Source organism: Lissotriton helveticus, chromosome 2_1 (assembly GCF_964261635.1).
Source record: "Lissotriton helveticus chromosome 2_1, aLisHel1.1, whole genome shotgun sequence".
Classification (NCBI taxonomy): Eukaryota; Metazoa; Chordata; class Amphibia; order Caudata; family Salamandridae; genus Lissotriton; species Lissotriton helveticus.
In genome coordinates, this window is record NC_136059.1 from 1,590,712,093 (window position 1) to 1,590,730,540 (window position 18,448).

At 46.4% G+C, this 18,448-nt stretch overlaps 1 protein-coding gene across 3 annotated transcripts in view; it reads left to right on the forward strand.

The window, feature by feature from the left end:
• The window catches only part of TECRL (trans-2,3-enoyl-CoA reductase like), a 769,360-nt gene extending 751,113 nt beyond the window's left edge, over positions 1-18,247 (forward strand). For all 3 annotated transcript variants that reach the window (XM_078677590.1, XM_078677589.1, XM_078677588.1), the window contains one exon: positions 17,728-18,247. In XM_078677590.1, the coding sequence (XP_078533716.1) occupies positions 17,728-17,855 (128 nt within the window). In that variant the 3' untranslated portion in view covers positions 17,856-18,247. The remainder of the gene's footprint in view (positions 1-17,727) is intronic.
• Positions 18,248-18,448: the final 201 nt, after the last annotated feature.

Sequence of the window (18,448 nt, forward strand, 5' to 3'; positions counted from 1 at the left end):
CATGGTTAAGGGTTAGTTCCTTGTTGAGCCATGTTTTTAGCCAGAATATTAAGGGTGACAGGTTAAGCTTATCCGTAACGTAGACCACACCCACCTCCGCGTGGATTGAAAAGGTTGGGGTGGACTGGGGGACGGACAATAAAGAGCGTAGAAACCTGTTTTCTGCCCTCTGGATTGGTTCGAGGTGTACATAACCCCATAGGGGTGAACCATACATTGCTAATGGGATGCATTTGGTGTTAAAAACTTTCAGTAGGGCCTCCATCGGTCTAGCCCCCAACCTTTTTTAAAAACCCATGAGGGCCGCCGAAGACCTGGCCATAGAAAGACTTTTTGCCCTAACCTGGGGACCCCACGAACCCCTCTCGTCGAAGAGCACCCCCAGGTAGGGGAAAAACTGGCACTCTAGAAACTACTTCCCCCTTACATTTGAAAGTTTTTGGTTTGCCCTTGTTTCTATGGTATCCGACCACCATCGTGTGGGATTTGTTCGTATTGACCTTTAAATCCAGTTGGTCCATAAAAGCTCCGAACGCATCCAACAGACGCTGGAGGCCGATACAGGTACGGGCTATAAGGACTGCGTCGTCCGCGTATAGGAGAGCAGGGATCTTTACATCTCCTACACGCGGGACGTCCCCTTCCACCTCTTCCAAGTTCCAGCCCAGTCCGTTGATATAGATAGTGAAGAGGAGGGAAGCCAGGATACAGCCCTGCCGTACCCTTCGCATAGATTTGAATCGGGTGGTACACCTTCCCTCGTTAGTGACTCTGATTGTAGCGAACCGCTCCTGGTGGAGAGACGCCATAAACTTGACCAGTGCCCCGTCTATCCCGATCTTTAAAAGGATGGCCCACAATTTGGCTCTGTTCACCAGGTCGAAAGACGAGGAGAAGTCCATGAATGCCAAAAATAATGACCCCTCCTTAGCTACCGTATATTTAGAGATCAGCAGATGCAGATTGGAGCACTGCTCCAGAGTGCCTCTCTTCTCTCTAAATCCATACTGGATATTAGAGAACCCACCACAGCTCTCGATACTATCCCTCAGTTTGACCAAAAGGACTCTGCCTAAGATCTTAATTGCAGAGTCTAGGAGGGATATGGGCCTGTAGCACCCTGGGTCATCACGCTGGCCCTTCTTGAAGATTGGGACTATAATAGAGGTCGCCCAGGAGGTAGGCCATGAGTTACCATTAGCAGCAGTAAAAACGTTAGCTAGGACCCTAGCCCAGAGCTTAGGTGAAAAAATGTAAAAATCTGCACGAACCCCGTTGGGCCCGGGCTTTGTTCTTCGTTGTGGCTAAGATGGCTTTCTCCACCTCACACTGATTAAAACACATAGGTCCAGCCTCAATGTCTAACATGGGATTCACATGGCTATCTGTGTCCGTATCACCATACACTGCTTTAAAGTGGCCCAGCCATTTGTCATCCAAGATGATACAATCCATATCAGTGTTTACCGAGTCTGAGAAAAAAGGCTGGTTGATAATGGCCCAAAATTGCCTACTGTCCCGCAGGACATCTGCGCAGAGTAAATTCTCCCAAGCCGCTTTCTTAATGTCATCTTTCCTAACCTTAAGTGCTTGCTTGTACTCCTTCCTTAAGGCGGTAATGACCGCCTTATCCCTCGGTGTATGTTTTAAGGCTAATATTAGTGCTCTATGCACCTTAGAGCAGTTCGAGTCAAACCACCGACAGAAGTTTTCGGTACCCTGCCTTGTTCTTGTCATCAGATCGTGCGAGATTTGACTACAAATTGCTTCAAAGGCCCCTATTATGTCGTAACCTGAGGCCTTAGAGTCCTGACAAATCGCCATATGTTCCTCTATTTTTGGGAGGAGCTCATCATAAAAGTTTTTAGGTACCACATTTGCCCACTTTAGCCTTCTCCCCTGGTCCACCGAGCGTAAGGCAGGCCTCGGCTTGGCAGGGCAAGGCGTTGGTCCCATGAAGTCCCCCCAGAGCACATCAAGTGCAACAGGATTATGGTCGCTGTATGAAGAGGCAATTGTTCTATAAGAGGTGACCCTATTTAAAATGCCTGAGGACAAGAATATATAATAAATGATGGTACCAGGTTCCGAGCCCTTGAAGGTAATAGTTCTTGTCCCCCCTTCCGAGGAAATTGGCTCAAATAAATTACAATTGGCCAACAGGTCTTCTAGCTCCTCTCCAGCTTTGGTGTGTTCAAAGTGGGGAGCCTCTAGCCCAGCTGCCCTCTCATGCTGACTTATGCCACACAAGTCACTACAGGGATGAATATTAAAATCGCCCAGGACGAGCTCAGAATTAATATGTTAATTTTGACTGGCAGTGATTAAAAAGGATTCCAGGGTAGCGATATTATTGTTGCCATACTCCCTGTTTCACGAATTATAAAAAATTATTAAAATAGTTCTCCGGGTGGGGGTGATTACCCTTTCTAATACTAAAATATTTGGTGAGGCAGTATCAACCATTCTTAAAGTCCCTTTAAGTTTTAGTGAAAAGAGGAATAAAAGGCCTCCACTGGCTCTGCCAGCATTACTGGGGGCTGCAGGGACGACAAAGCTGGTGAAGCCATCTAACCAAAAACTGGGTGAGGTGTCCCATGTTTCTTGGAATGCTATGACTTTGTGGCGGGTAACAAAGCCAACCCATTTTACATCTTCTCTTTTGGCTCTGGTTCCAGCCACGTTCCAGCTAAGGATTTTGCAGGCTGCATCCTCTTCAGGGTCGGGAGTCAATCGATTTCCTCAAGACCTGACAGAGGGGCGAAACGATTACTCAGAATCGGTCCGCAACCCTCTGTCGATCTATGGGCTACCCGGGGATCTAATGCCTGGGGAGCAATCTCAGGCCTCGGAGGGTGTGGGAATCTGGGCTCACGGGAGCTACCCCGTCCCTGGGCTGGACTCAAGACCCGGCCTCTCTCTGGGTATCGATGTGTCCCAGTGCTCCACACTTTGGGAGGATAAAAATACCCCAGGGGAACCGGTCTCATCTGGTCTCTCAATGATATGGCTGAACCATCCCAGAATAGTCTATCTGCCAGGTTGGCCCTATCAAAGTTGATTACTACACAATCCCCTGGGTATTCTTTGGCTGCTTCCCAATCCAGCCCACCCTCCTAGCAAAAATAATCTTATTTGAAATGTTCTCCCCACAGCAGGCATCAATGCACCAGGTGTTAGCTTTGGCCATAAGGTCAACGGCGGATTCCCGCTCTCCCTCTTTGAGTGGGGGGACCCCAATAAAGACTGCAACCAGTGGGGCAGCCTCCGGGGGTAGGTCTAAATGGGATTTACTGGCCACCGCCCTCCTATGGGTAAGTGTGCTATGCTGGTTCCCAGCACGTGCTGGGTCAATAAGATTGGGAATAATTGCCTCCCGACTCAGGAGAGGGGCACTGAGAACCCGCTGTCTATCTTCGGCAAGCACCACCCCACTTGAAGGTGGGTCCGCTCCCCTGGGACTGACCATCTCCATACAACCATCTTCCTGTATTACTCTGCCTATGTTAGGGACTTCTGAAGGCGGGATATGAACATTGGCAAGTTTATCTATCAAGGAATATTTCTTAAAGAGACCTTCCAAGCAAGTATTCAATGTGTCCACAATGTCTTTGGCGATGCCCACAAGCAGAGGCTCAATCCTGGCAACAAAGAGGGCCTCCAACTTTTCTCCCAGAACATCCGAAGGTGTGATGAATGTGCCTGACGCATTATAGGTTTCCCCCGTTTCCGCTTCGGTGAAGGTAACCCATTAAGCTGGGTACTCGGTGGTTTGTGCAGAGTGTTGTCCTGTGTCGGGCAAAAGCCAGATGTGACCGGGGGGGGGGTAGGATCAGTGATAATAACAACTGGATCCAAAGGAATAGGGGGGACGTCAGCAGTGACGGTTAACTGTGTCTCCTGAGAGTTGGATGCGTTAGACAGAGAGGTGGATATCAATCCCAATTCGTGTTCTGCGTTAGCGATCTCTTTGGTTAGTGCCCCCACAGCACATGACAGATACGACATAATGGTGTTTGAATGTCTTGGCACCTTGGCTTTACTCCCCCCCTCATCAGTGTTAGCATTTTTCTTGCGCTTACCCATACGTAGATGTAAAGGGTCAGGTTCTGCCCTGCCTCTTCCTGCCCCTGATGGCCACAGATGGCCCGCCCTCTGCCCGGGCTCAGCCCGGCTTGTCAGGCGCGTCTCCCCCCATGCCGAGGAAGCTTCTCCGGTTATGTAGCGCCTCCGGGCACGATGGTGGGCGGAAGTTGGCCGCTGTTCAGCCTGGGAACTGTAGTCTCCCCCTGCTGCGGCCGCAAGGTAGTCGAAAGCGGCCGCAGGGGAGACACACAGCCTTAGCCCCCCAGGTGTGGCTGAGTCCCCAGAGACCACAGGAGCCAGCCGGTAAGTTCCGTGCAGTGCTCCGTGTGCGATGTCTCCCCCGCTCCACCGAGGAAGCCTCTCCGGTTATGTAGCGCCTCCGGGCGCAATGGTGGGCGGAAGTTGGCCGCTGTGCAGCCTGGGAGCTGTAGTCTCCCCCTGCTGCGGCCGCAAGGTAGTCGAAAGCGGCGGCAGGGGAGACACACAGCCTTAGCCCCCCAGGTGCGGCTGAGTCCCCAGAGACCAAAGGAACCAGCCGGTAAGTTCCGCGCACTGCTCCGTGTGCGATGTCACCGCCGCTCCACCGAGGAAGCCTCTCCCGTTATGTAGTGCCTCCGGGCGGGATGGTGGGCGGCAGTTGGCCGCTGTGCAGCCTGGGAGCAGTAGTCTCCCCCTGCTGCGGCCGCAAGGTAGTCGAAAGCGGCTGCAGGGGAGACACACAGCCTTAGCCCCCCAGGTGCGGCTGAGTCCCCAGAGACCACAGGAACCAGCCGGTAAGTTCAGCGCACTGCTCCGTGTGCAATGTCACCCCCACTCCACCGAGGAAGCCCCTCCAGTTATGTAGCGCCTCCGGGCGCGATGGTGGGCGGAAGTTGGCCGCTGTGCAGCCTGGGAGCTGTAATCTCCCCCTGCTGCGGCCGCAAGGTAGTCGAAAGCGGCAGCAGGGGAGACACACAGCCTTAGCCCCCCAGGTGCGGCTGAGTCCCTAGATTCCACAGGAACCAGCCGGTAAGTTCAGCGCACTGCTCCGTGTGCGATGTCTAATGATTTATAATGGTGCAAGGAATTATTAATGCAGTGTTGCACCCTCTGTCCTTGGTGGGGTTTTCCCTCAACTTTCTATATTCAATCCTACTGTTTTTGACTTCATTCTTTGCTGACTTTAGGACTCTGCAGACTACTGCTAACCAGTGCTAAAATGCATGTTCTCTTTCCTTTAACATAGTGAAATTGGCTTACACCCAATTAATACTTAATTTACTTGTACATCCCTAGTAAAGCGCACTAGATGTAGCCAGGGCGTGGTGCACAATAAATGCTACTAGAGGGCCAGCAGCACTGATTGTGCAACCCACCCAAGTAGCCCTTTAAATATGTCTGACTTGCCACTGCAGTCAGTGCATGCAGTTTAAATTGTTACTTCAATCTGGCAAAAGAAACCTTTGTTCCAGACCTAAAACTTCCTTTTTAATAGATATGTCACCCCAAGGATAGACCATATATGACCCAGAGGGCAGGGTGCAATGTATTTAAAAAGTTGGACATGTACTTTGAACCTTTACATGGGTTAACTTTTTGCATTTAATAAATGATAACTTTTAATTGGGAACTGTTCGACCTGCCTGCCTTAAGGTGGTCTTCCTCCAAACCTTTTGCCTTCTTTCTCCATTTTTACCTACCTTGTTTTTTCTGACCCTAGATCTCTGTTCTGTTTACCAGTGTTGCGGCAGTTAATAAACCTTTTCAGGAATTTATAGTTGGCAGGCTGAAGTTGTGGTATATATTGCTTGTCAACTCGAGACGCTGAAGGATTGCATTGTCGATATCGTATTCCGTGTGATATATACCACGAATTCAGCCTGCCAACTATAAATTCCTGAAAAGGTTCATTAACTGCCGCAACACTGATTGAACATCATTGCCATTACGGATCCTGTTGACGAACAAATATTCAAAATTGAAGACCAGTCGCATCTGCGCTCAGTCTTTAAAAGGGGCTTTCTTTGTGAAAAATACTAGTCCTGATGATGGTCTCATAGATGTGAACAAGGAAGACCGAAACGTCGACAAATACATCATCTCCACAGCATTTGTGCATTGAAAGAAACCTTTTTACATTTCTGAATTGGGTCTTCTTTAACCATGATTGGAGTTGATGACATGTTGTGAATTGATGTGTCAATGTATATGTACAGCTATTCATGACTTTTTATTGTATGATTAATTCAAGTTTATCCCCATGATTCAGATCTTTTGATTCTTTCAAATATCATTTTTTCATGATATAACTGATTTGCTGTGTGCTCTTTTCCATTCTTCTCGCCTTATGATTTATTGAATGTACTTTTTGAGCTACATTTTGAATGTACTAGTCATCCTATGGATACAAAAGGGTCTAATTAATTGATGACCGCATGACTGACATAAACAAAATTAAGTATACTTAGTGAACAAATAAAATCCCTTGTAGCTCTCTCTTTACCTTAAACATGTATTGGCCCTAGGCTGCCTAAACGGCCCCATACACAATATTTATGCATTTACTTCTCTATGAACAAGAACAGCATCTTGTGCGATGTCCACTTCTTATTTTCATCTTAAGTGTTGAATCTGGTTTGGGAAGTAATTTATCTACACAAAGGGTTTCTAAAAATTGTAATCTTTATCTGAATTTATGACTGGAATTTGTATCCCTAAATGCAGGCTGAGTGCTCCATTTAGCCATGTTAGTCAAAGGTTTGCGGAAAATGGGAATAATCTGTTCTCCAGCTACCACTGATGCAATCACATTTGTTGTAGGTAAATAAAACCATTGTTAAAACTAAATTTTATAACATCTACAATTAATCCACAATATCCCTCTTAAACCAAATAATGTACATGTCCAGATCTCAATTTATATAGTTGCCTGAAGAGCTTGAACAAATGAAAATAAAATTGTCTGTTACTCTCCAGTTAACTATTTTGCTTTGCTAGTGGTCAGGTAAATGTGTGCACCAATTAATGTTAGTCTCCTCTGTTCCAAACGGAAAACATGTTTACCAAATAGTAGCAGATCAAAAGACCTAGGGGTCATTTAGATCCTAGTGGAGAGTTTGTTAACCCATGAGGGAGCAGAGACCACTGTGACATAGAAGTGTCTGGCGCATTTAGAAATCCCCTAATACTGGTAAGGATCTCTTGGCTGTGAAGGAAGTTGCTTTCACTGTGACTTCCTTCAGAGCAATAAAGATGTGCTCAAAATGTTTAAAGTATCTTTGGGGGTTAGGTAGGGGCTGAAAGTGTACAGTAGTGAGCAAGATGGCTGCCCCCAATCGGAGCTCTGTGTGCTGATCATGTGTTTTGGTCTCTTATGTCGAGCCGGGGGTAATTATGGAGCTGTCCTTGATGGAGTAGTGAACCAATGCTTAGATATCAGATGCCACTGCTGATTGAATGAAGAAAGGGGCTGTAATAGTCATGCAAACAGAGTCAAAAGGAGCACTTCCAGGCATATGAAGAATGGATATAGCGGAAGGAAAGGGCAGCCAGTGTTAATGTGGGGGCACCGCAGGTGCAAAAAGGGCACCAGAATACCGCAATATAGCTTTGAAGTGTGCCCCTCAATGCTGAGAAGAGGCGCTGGCTAAACCAGAGCCAGCTCAGTCTGTGAACACATTGACCGCAGAGCTGGTGTTTCCTGAGAAGAGACCTATGGGATGGACAGCCTTCAAGAGCAGACTCCTTCATGAACCCTCCTATACAAAGGAAGTAATGGCAGGCAAAAAAAACGAAAGTGGGGCAGTGCTTTTCAGACACTAGAAAAAAGGTTCACCAGCAGTAGAGAAGGAATATGTAGCTGCATCCTAAAAAAAAACGAGCATAAGAGAGATAAATTAACTTCAGCAGTGGCGGTCAAACTAGAGAAGATGGAGTCCACCCTACAATCCTGGGATCTGAAATAATGGTGAAATACTAGGACTGTGAGGTGGTGAGCTTTGGAACAGGGATGGATGAAATGGAAAGATTGCAACAAGGCGAGTTTAACATACAGCGTAAAATGCAGAGATCCTACTACAAAGCGAATTGGAGGCACTTTAGAGTGGTCAACAGATCTCCAATATCTGTATTTTGGAAGGTAAAAGAAGAGTCCCCCTTCATACACCTGCTATATCTATTACGAGATGATGAGTGCCTTCTTTATGAATAAGTTGATTCATCCATGGCATGGTGATGTAGACATGGGGAGCAAGGTGTATAAGCTCCTCTCAAAAGCTAATGTGCACACTGCTGCATCAGCTGGGCGTACAATTATTGTGGTGCTTTAGGACACCAAGATGAGAGTAAAGTAGCCTCGTTAAAAATCTTTGAACAGGTGGAAGGAACAAGAATCTTGCTCCTTCAGATTAGGCGGCATGGACACAACATAACTGGCAACAGCTCCAGATGATACACAAAGAACTACAGAGTTTGGGTGCCAGTTCTTCAGTCTGGAACCAGCAAACTATGGAATAACAGCAAGCACTTTCTCTTCCCGCTAGTGGAGGCAGCACTAGCTTCACTTAATGACCTGGGCCCTTATTACTGTAATTGGGCATTTTCATTGTTTGCTCCGGGCACACCTGGCACAAATAGTGAACCCTATTAACATGAATGCATTGCCCTCATTGCAGCGGCGAACTTGTGCTGCCCTTGGGCATTCTTGTGAAAAACAGAGCGGCTGCTTTACGGCTGCTCTGTTTTTTCACAGTGCAGGCAGCAACCCGCCTGCACTTTTTAAGGGGATGTCTGGGGATCCATGAGATCCCCTTTTACCCCGCCAGAGGGCTGCTCTCAGGGGGCGCACTTACGCACTGTGAGTGCGCCCTTCAAGATCTTCTGTGCCTCTGTGCCCGCATCTGTAATATGGCACAGGCGCAGAGGCAAAGGAATTCCCTCATTTGCATGGGGCACGCCCCCATGCAAATGAGGAAACGCCCTCTGCAGATAGCACAGGCACTTAATGTGCATCAGCTCTCTCGGCAATATACAAGGGGCTGCACAAGCGTCTTTGACCCCTTTGTAACACCAAAGTGCCCCAGGTACACGCAAAGCAGGCGCAAACGCCACTTGTGCCCTTGCAGGACTTTATGAAATACGCCCCCTGAAGGCAGAATGTCATCCTGGAACATGCACTCTTCTTGGGGCTCAGCCTGGAATGTTTAATCGCTGAAGTTTACTGCTGAATTCCCAAAAACGATGTTGATCCAATGTGGCTAAAAATGCCAGAAGCTTTCCCTATGTATTTTTCTTTATCTGGTTGTGGTTTTTAGGTCTTGGCCTGATCCAGCGCATGCGCTGGTCTGGCCGAGACATTTAGTAGCTCTTTGAAAAGTGCTGCTTTCCCGTCAACCAGCTTACTATCACGCGCACAAGCGCGCGCGTGCGACGTGCACAGCTGCCATGGGGTGCTCTCACTTTCGCCGCACAAGCGAGCGCTGTTGCTGAGCTCTTTAACTTTCGCGCGCGCGCACACACACAACTCCTGTTTGAGCCCTTGATCGTGATCACTTTCACTTTCACTTTCGCTGCCTTTCACGGCCGCGCGGCCAATGCTTGTTATTACTTGTAGTAGTGTACACTCCTACATTTAATAGTGTAACCTCACCATACCCTCCAATAAATGAACACGGCCGAAGACCGTCGTGATTCTGGTGCTCTTCGAACATTAAGTTGTCTGAACCCTGATAACTCACAGGCCTGGAGGTGCTGTGCGTTCCCTCACAAGACACTCAAGGCTTCTATGCGCTTCATCTCGTGCGCGACACTGTTGCGAACAGCCGTCTGTTGCTTCTTGCTTGCAGAGGGGTTTCCGGTGAGGGCAAAACATTCGGTACGTTTTCAGCAAGTCTCTGCAATATTCAGAGATTGCTTGTGGTTAACACCTGGCCCGCCCTGCAGACAGTATCTTTCAAAAAGAAATACACTGAAAAGAGATTTGATGTGGGATATGATGAAACCAGTCTGAGTCATGCAATGAAGTGTTTGAAAAAGAAACACCTTTCAGACAGACGTGTCCCTGCACAATTCTAAATTAAACTGGAACTGCTATGAGGTTAGATCATTAGATGCCATGATCGGTATTAAACACATGAACAACTTTAAAATGAGCAATGACAACTAAACCTTCTGATTAATTAATCCACTTTGCTAAATTGTGAAGAGTTTGTTTCAACAAAAACATTTATCTCCAATAAAAAATCTGAAATTCTTTACTGTTTCTTTTGTACTCGTGTAGCATTTCTCTTGAATTCGCTGAATATGTCCCGCCAGGCCGTGGCGCTGCATGATCATGACTGGCATGATCGCGGGCGCTGCGAGGAGTCCGAGTCTGACTGCAGTGCCAGCAGAGTGACTGGTGGTGCAGCTGATCATGTGCTGACTGTGCCAGTGGCTAGTACTTTGGCCAGGCAGCCTGCACAGTTGTTGCCACCACTGACTTTTGGTGTTAGTTACATAAAACTGCAATAAGGAAAACAATTAATTTGGAGAAGCCAAGGTCTTGAACAAGCTAGTGACATTTTTTGGCCTGTTAAATCTCTTGCGCCGAGTTTTACTGTTGATTCCCTGACTTTATAAAAAAAACTGGTCTGCAGCAAGCTTAAATACACGCACTCTCCCATCCATACCTTGTTGAGACACTGAGGCGGTAGCTTTCTTTTCGTGCCCGCCTCCAATGCAACCCTTGAAGTGGCAGTGTTAGGCTGATTGTTTTGGGTTGTTTGTGGGTGTGTTGCGTTTGTTGCACTGGGTTTTACTCTTGATTTTTCTTATACTGCCACAAACCTTTCCTGCAATAAACTCACATATGCACGCAGTCTCCCAGTACAGACCCTGAAGTGTAGGTGTGACAGATTTACTGTATGGTCTGATTTTTTTGGGCAGCAAATTCTGGTGCTGTGCAGTAGTTTTAAGATCTTAGAGTTCCTAGTTGTTCAAATGGGTGTAATTTCTGATATGTATATGTTTCTTTCGTCGTCATTGCTTGTTAATACTGTTATATATGTGGTTGACCTTCCTGCATTCATTCCGAGTACCTACGGTGCCTAAAATTGCTGCTCCCAGGTCATGCTTCTACTGGTGACAAATATTATGACTGGTGCATGACAATCAAACACTATCATGATTACCCATGAAAACAATGTTTACTCAAAAATGCAGAAGTCTAGGAGCCGGATCACAAAACCTTTTTGACAGGAACAATTTCATGATGCCAGCACTTAAAGGGTACATTGTGATGTGACAGTCACAGTGTGTGCTTCTCAGACGTCCTCAATCAGTCCTTGCCTGGTTCAGAGTTGACACACAAATGCTTAAGCACACACACAGACTAGTCAGACTTATATTTTCTACAAATGCAGGCTAGAAGATGTATGTATAGTGGTGTGCTTGGGTGAGAATAATTTGTTTAGCTCTGAAGGAAATGAATCATCTATAATTTTGAAAATACATTTTCAATGTTATGTCCATAAGTATGTGTTATCCAGAAAACAATGACTTACTACTGGAACACGTTGTATTTGAAAAATCAAAGATTCGCCCTGCACTCAGCAAAATTAGAAAACAGCGAATCATTGACTTTCTCAAGCTAAAAAATGCAGGGTGCTTCTAACAACTAGTTCTGTTAACTTACACCCACAAGCTAATACATGAGACATGAAACCCGAGCTGGGCACTGGCTTGTCAAAAAATGAATTGATTCTATGAGGTCACTTGGCTGGTACTACTGCTACCTTAAGCTATCCAGCTGGCCATGGGAACCCCCAACTGCTACAACCAGCCACCCATTACACCAGTATTAAGCATAGTCCTCTAGTGAAACCAACAATCATACTCTATACACTTTAACCCCTTCACTGCGGTGGCTATTCCGCCGCAGTGCTAAGGGGGCGGGGCAGCCGCGCGCGGCCGCATGCTGGTGACTGAACCGCTCCGTCACCAGCCGCGGTTGGGCTGTGCTTGTGACGGAGCGGTTCCGTCATGGCCCGCCCCGCTCAATAGAACGCTCAGCGCAGGCGCGGAATTCGCGCCGCGCATGAGCGGCGAGCGGGCTATGACGGAACCGCTCCGTCATCAACACAGCGCACCCGCAGCTGATGACGGAGCGGTTCCGTCATCAGCGTGCAAGGGGTTAAAAAAGATTGACTCCCTAGCATAATCGCCTCAAATGTCTTTCACCAGATTCTTCCGAAGGCTGATGCCAAAAAAACACATTTTTTGGCAGTGGAAAAAACACCTGATCAGTTTTAATCTTAATATGTAAAAATGACTGATCACTCAGACCTATCATATGCTCACCAGTGGTTGTGTTCTACATCAGATGCAAAAACTACTCTCCGTACAAAAAACACTGTGGTAAAGGGCAGTGGCAGGGGAAAATGCCTCGTGGGCTCTCCAAAGGTGACTGGTTGAGACTGACACAGCATAGGAGCAATTTCTGAGGATTCTTGTGATAGATGCTATAGAAGGATATGTTCCAGCATAAACCAGAATGTCAAAAATAAGAGCCCACGCCCTATTGAATTTCGGTTCTCAATATACACCTCATAACTACTCAAGACATGAGTGATGAAGGAATTTAATTGCAAGTTATTCAAAATAGGTCGATAAACCACAGTGATGTTAGAAGGTAGTTTGAAATATGCCAGTTTAGGAGTTTTGCCACTTGGGTGTAGACACACAAGAAACCAATTCACCAAATTGTCTCTCCAAAACATGACTGCCACCGTCGTTAGGAAAATATACATTGATTTAAATGGTTAACCCCTCCTCCGTGCAAACTCCTGACCATCTCTTGATGCACAATGTCCTACCAGAAGATTAGATATTAGGGCGAGCCACTGACAAACAAGCACTCTATTCTTGTTTTGCATGTCTCCAAAGAGGAAATTGAAATGTTATTGCAGCAACTGAAAGATGCTCAGTTACCACATGGCCCTATGCTCAGACATTTTTTCTTTACCAACAAAGGGGCATATTTAAAAGGGGTTTGCACCACTGGAACTCCACTTTTTCCAACGTTCCAGTCAAGCAGTGCCCTGCACCATATTGTCAAAGTGGCGTTAAGCCGCCTTGCGTGGCTTGACCATGCTTTGTAAATATGGTACCCTTTCACTCAGGTATCTGCATAAAAAGGGGAAAGCAATGAGTGTTGCTGTGGCATTTCCACCGCAACACCCTTTGTTTTTTTTTACATTGCCCCTGATTTTAAAAGGATCTGTAATGTAAATCTGAGGCAGTGCCAAAAACTAATGCCATGCAAAAACATGTGTTAGGTTGGCGCAATGAGAAGAAATGCTTTTATTTCTCCTTGTTTTTGCTTTATCTATGTGTGCTGCATCAGTCGTGGCCGGCATGGCTCGGGGTGTGGGGGGCTGAGGGGGGCGCACAGGGAGGTCGTGCGGGGCAGGGCTTTCATTTAATAATTTTAAAAAACCAATTAAACTTACCTTTCCGCTGGCTGGGTCCGGCGTCTTCTCCGGCAGGAACAGGGAGCAGAAGCAAACAGCCAGGCTCCCTTCTCCTAAGCCAGGGGCTTATGGGGAGGTCATGTTCTCCATGCAGGCTGCATTTCTGCCTGCATGGAGAAGGGCAGAGTGCACATGATGGTTTGGGTGGGCCCAGGGGGGCGATCAAACAGTCTTTGCGCACTCTGGAGTGGCCAGGCACACCACTCCTCCCCTGCCCTGCTCGCAGAGCAACCCCGCCCACCCCCAACCAAACATAAAATGGTAATAACTGAAAGTTATTACCATTTTATGATTCTGCTTCTCGCACTGCAAGAAAGCAGTGGAGCGATGCTCCTCTACCCTAGTGGAGGAGCCGTTCCTGTGATGCATTCTGCAGAACACATAGAAAGAGCAAAATGCAGTTAATGATTTATTTTGTGCAGGAAGGTTTAGATAATGGTGATTTGCTACTTCTATGTGAGCTGCAGAAGAGAGCATACATAGAAGTAGCAAATTGCAATTATTGATTGTTTATGTACAGGAAGGGACACCTTCCAGCACATAAGCAGTCATCCCTGCTTCGCAAGCACCCTTGCACTATGGGGTAAGTGTGTCTGTGTTAACGCTAGGCAGCTATTTTGAGCAGAAGGTATAACACAGGGGTGTGCTATATTCTTGTAAATACGGTGCATCCTTGCGTGTTTGGAATGATGCCGCGATGCGCCATTTCCTTGTAAAAATGCCCCAAAGCGTTTTCTTCCTAAGTTAAATCCTTGGTTAACCTTTCATTAAATTAAGGGTTTGTTCACCAGAATTTAAACTAACTCTTGTGATGCCACCACTAAAAAATATCTTCAGCCAATTAAATACCTACAACAGAGCTACTAAATATGTGTAGAATTTCACCTTGGCTGTCACCACCTCTTGGATGCCTGGAAATCTAGTTTTCCTAGGCACTGCATGAAGTCTGCCTCAGCAGATATATAACAGATTCCTTTCTTGAGGTGGCCAATAAAGGGGAGATGGCCAATTGGGCGATCTGCATCTTTTTGCTACTATTGATACAGTGGATCAAGGATTTTACTCGTCCATCGTTGATCAACAGTTATAGCAAGATCCTATAAAAGCAGGAATAGCTCCTTTTTAAATGTGAGGAGCAGGCAGTAACAATGTAACTTTGTATTTCATCTTGGACAGATATTACAAACTAAGGGGCCTAGTTAGAGTTTGGTGGTGATACTGTTCTGCTGAAAACGTGGTGGTGTACCCTCTCCACCAAACCTGTGGTTCCCCACTCTATTTAGGTTTGAGGGAACCACCAAATAGCCACTTGTTAACCAACAGCCTGGCTGACTTTGGCCTTCGGTCAATCCATGTCGCACAGTCCACTCAGTTAAGGGTGGACGTTACATTGCCATTTGTAACGGAAAACACCGTGGTCTGTAACAAAAAGGAGGATTAATGGCCTCATGTGCTGAGAAAATACTCCCAGAGCATCACAGCTATTTATTTTCATTTTTGAACATCAAATTCTTGTTCTGTGATTTCATTTATGAAGGACAAAAATCTTTGCTATGTGAGTGCATTGAACATGTCACAGGCACAGCTTTAGATGTCTCCGTGAAGTCTCTTCTGAAAGCACTGAGATCCCCACCTGCCTAGCTGAGATCTCTAAATATTGCAAACAGTACTTTGCCTGGGCAGTGGACTACATCACTCCTCTAACCTGGCCAAAGGCAAAAATGGCCCCTAAGTCGCTCAGCATGTGCCATTGAGCCAATTTTTAACATCTTTGTGCAACCTCCCATGAATGGCATCTCAGTGGTTGGGTTTCTGATGACACTGATTTTAGTGAAGATTCATGGCACAGAGAGGATAATTTGAGACCTCTTGATTGTGTGCCTTGTGTGACTGGTCTGGTAGCTGCCCTCTTCCTGTATTTTCTTCTAGTATCATCCTCTTGTCTACTTCTCCTCCCAGCTACCATCTGATATATCAGACTTCTTTCCCACAGCAACCATTCAGTGTTTGGTCCTTGGCACTTTTCTATCTACATCCATCATTATCCTATTCACCAACTTTATAATCCTTAATGCGTCCCACGATTGGGAACAGCCAGTAGAGTTGAGAGCGTCTACTGTGCTCTCCATGCTGTTTCTCAACTAATTCACCTAAATCCACCCAATAAACTGACTAATGACTTGTGATGGCATATCAACTTTGTGGTTGCTGTCTCTGGTAACAAGAGGACAGCAGTCAACCTGGAGCGGCCACTCGTCTTGCGAAGTGGTGTGGCGGGGAGGAGGTGAATACAAACAAGAAAAAAGAATAGCAAGAAAGAAAGAAAAAATCACTTACCTGCTTTGACGGCCACTGCCTTCCTCCTGATCTTTGCTGCCTGGACATCCAGGAACTGCTGCACACTGTGCAGGCTCCCAGCTTCCAATCCCAGTGCGGCTCATATGCTGGGAATACTATTCTAGCCTCGCTGTGGCGCCCAGACATAGACTGGGAGCCTGTGTTAGTTTCTCCACCCAGCTGTACAAAACAGCTAGGTGGAGAAAGGCCAAGTGCACATGACGGTTTGGCCGGCCTGTGGCAGGCCAAACTGTCATGAGCATTTGGCAGTGCCCACCATTCCCCCCTCCTCCCTTGTGCTGCAACTGCAGAGTCAGTGTAGGTAGCCACACCCCTCCTCGGCTCGCAGTTCCAGCCTGCAGGATGAAAAAAAAATGATAATAAAAAATTGTTATTAGCATTTTATGTTTGTCCTTTGCCTCTGCTGGCTTTCAGCAGGGAGTGTGATGCACCTCCGCCAATACAGAGGAGCCGCCCCAGCGTCAACTGCATCTGCAATACACATTTTTGCATCCATCTACAAAAATCTAAAATCTGAAAAAATCTATGATGAGCTTTTCAACCACACTGCAGAGCGGTAGCGGCCGGCATGGCTTATGGGTGGGGGGGGGCAGGTGATGAGGGTTGCGGGGATGAGGGGTGGGATTGTGGAAGAAAGCTTCCTAAAAAAACAACAATATCTTACTTTTCCGCCAAGTCCTGCGTCTCTGGTCCTGCTCCTGAACTCCTGCTTCCGAATTCAGGAACAGGAAGCAGGCAGCCAGGCTCCCTCCCCTAAGCCAATACCAACGCTGCAATGCAGCATTGTGATTAGTGTGAGCGCTATGACACAGCGCTTAGCCAGGAGCTGTTGGGGTGGGCATGTTCTCCATGCAGGCTGTAATGCAGCCTGTATGGAGAATGGGAAAGTGCGCATGACTGGTTTGGGCGACCTGAGAGGGCAGACCAAACAGCCATTGCTCACTTAGGAGTTGGCAAACCACTCCTCCAATGACCTGCTCATGAACAGAGCACCACCGCCCACCCGCCTGGCCGCAATGGAAACATAAAATGATGATAAATTAAAGTTATTATCATTTTCTATTTCTTTTCCTTTATACTGCTTGAAAGCAGTGGGGCGATGCTCCTCCGACATGGCGGAGGAGCCGCCACTGCTGCAGAGATCAATGTCTGTTTTATTTGTTTGCTGAACGCAAAGTAAATTCATTTAACCCAATATTTCGTGGAGTCACTACTTTATGTTCAGATAGTACTGCTCTGAAACAGTGAGCAAGGTTTGCATGCTTCTGTTTCTGAGCTGCGCCGTCAGTAACTAAGAGAAATATTGGTTTAAATGAATTCAAGTTGCTCCCTGCAGGCATGTAAAATGGCATCCAGCTCTGCGCTGTGCCAGCAAAGCCATCATGTGTAGTGTAATGCAAAATTACCCCCCAGCCCCCTGCAAAATGTGAAGAGGGTCCCCTCAGACTCCCGTTTCTCTTAGATATTCATTGCTGTGAAAGGTTTGCTGCCCCCCTGCGCCATGGGGTCTGCAGGGGCCCTCGTTACACCCCTGCCCATCATGGTAGCATCCCAGGGATCGGACAAGACAGCCAGATAGCAATCTGGTTTAGTTGGCAGTAGTGCCAAGACACCCTCGGGCATTCGAGCGCTTTATAAAACCTCAAATCAAATCAGACAACACACTTTAAAGCAAGGGTCTCTCGGTAAATAAGCATTTCGGGAGAAGAACAAATAAATAAATCATTCATGTAAGCAATGAAGATTGACAATATTAAATCAACTAATTAAAGCCATTTTTCCCTTTCTTTTTCAGTTGGTGTATTTGCGTCCCTCATGATCATCCAGATGGCACAGTGGGCGAAAAGAAAACATAGGATATACCAAAGAAAATCAAACCATGCTGTGTATCGAAAATCTGCAATAATTCCTTTCCTCCTGTGACCATTTTCAACTGGGAACCTGTAGGACAAGATGTCCTTCTTCTCCACTGATACCTTAATGTGCATTATTAGCCAGGGCGGTAATAGCAGACTCTTGCAAAAGCTGTATGCACTTTCCAATCCAATCAAGGACAGGCTCTTTTTGTTCTTTTTTAAGAGCATGGCATTTCAGCCTCAGTTTGCTTGTATTCATTTTTTTCTGGGAACTGCACTGAATATCACCGAACCAGTGTCGGGTTGACTTTGCCCTTACATCTAATACATATGCAGTTCTAATAGTATTTGCTTGTATTCTTCATCAGCAAAAATATGTCAAGCACTTCTTGTGTGAAGAACCTTAAAATTCAAAGGAAAGTCTGAGCTGCAATTTATTAAACACATTTACCAGCTGCATTTATTTGTGGGGTGTTATTTAGTGAAAATCTTTCTCCAAAAGGTAATGTTCAGCCAAACTGATTAGCACGTTGAATAATTTTTTATTGCTGTCTTTTGCACTGAAACAACAAAATGGATTCCTCATTTGCTTCCTTGGCACTTGCAATTGGAGGATTGATATTATAGCTCATAAATCAAAAGAACTCATGGCCCTACCTC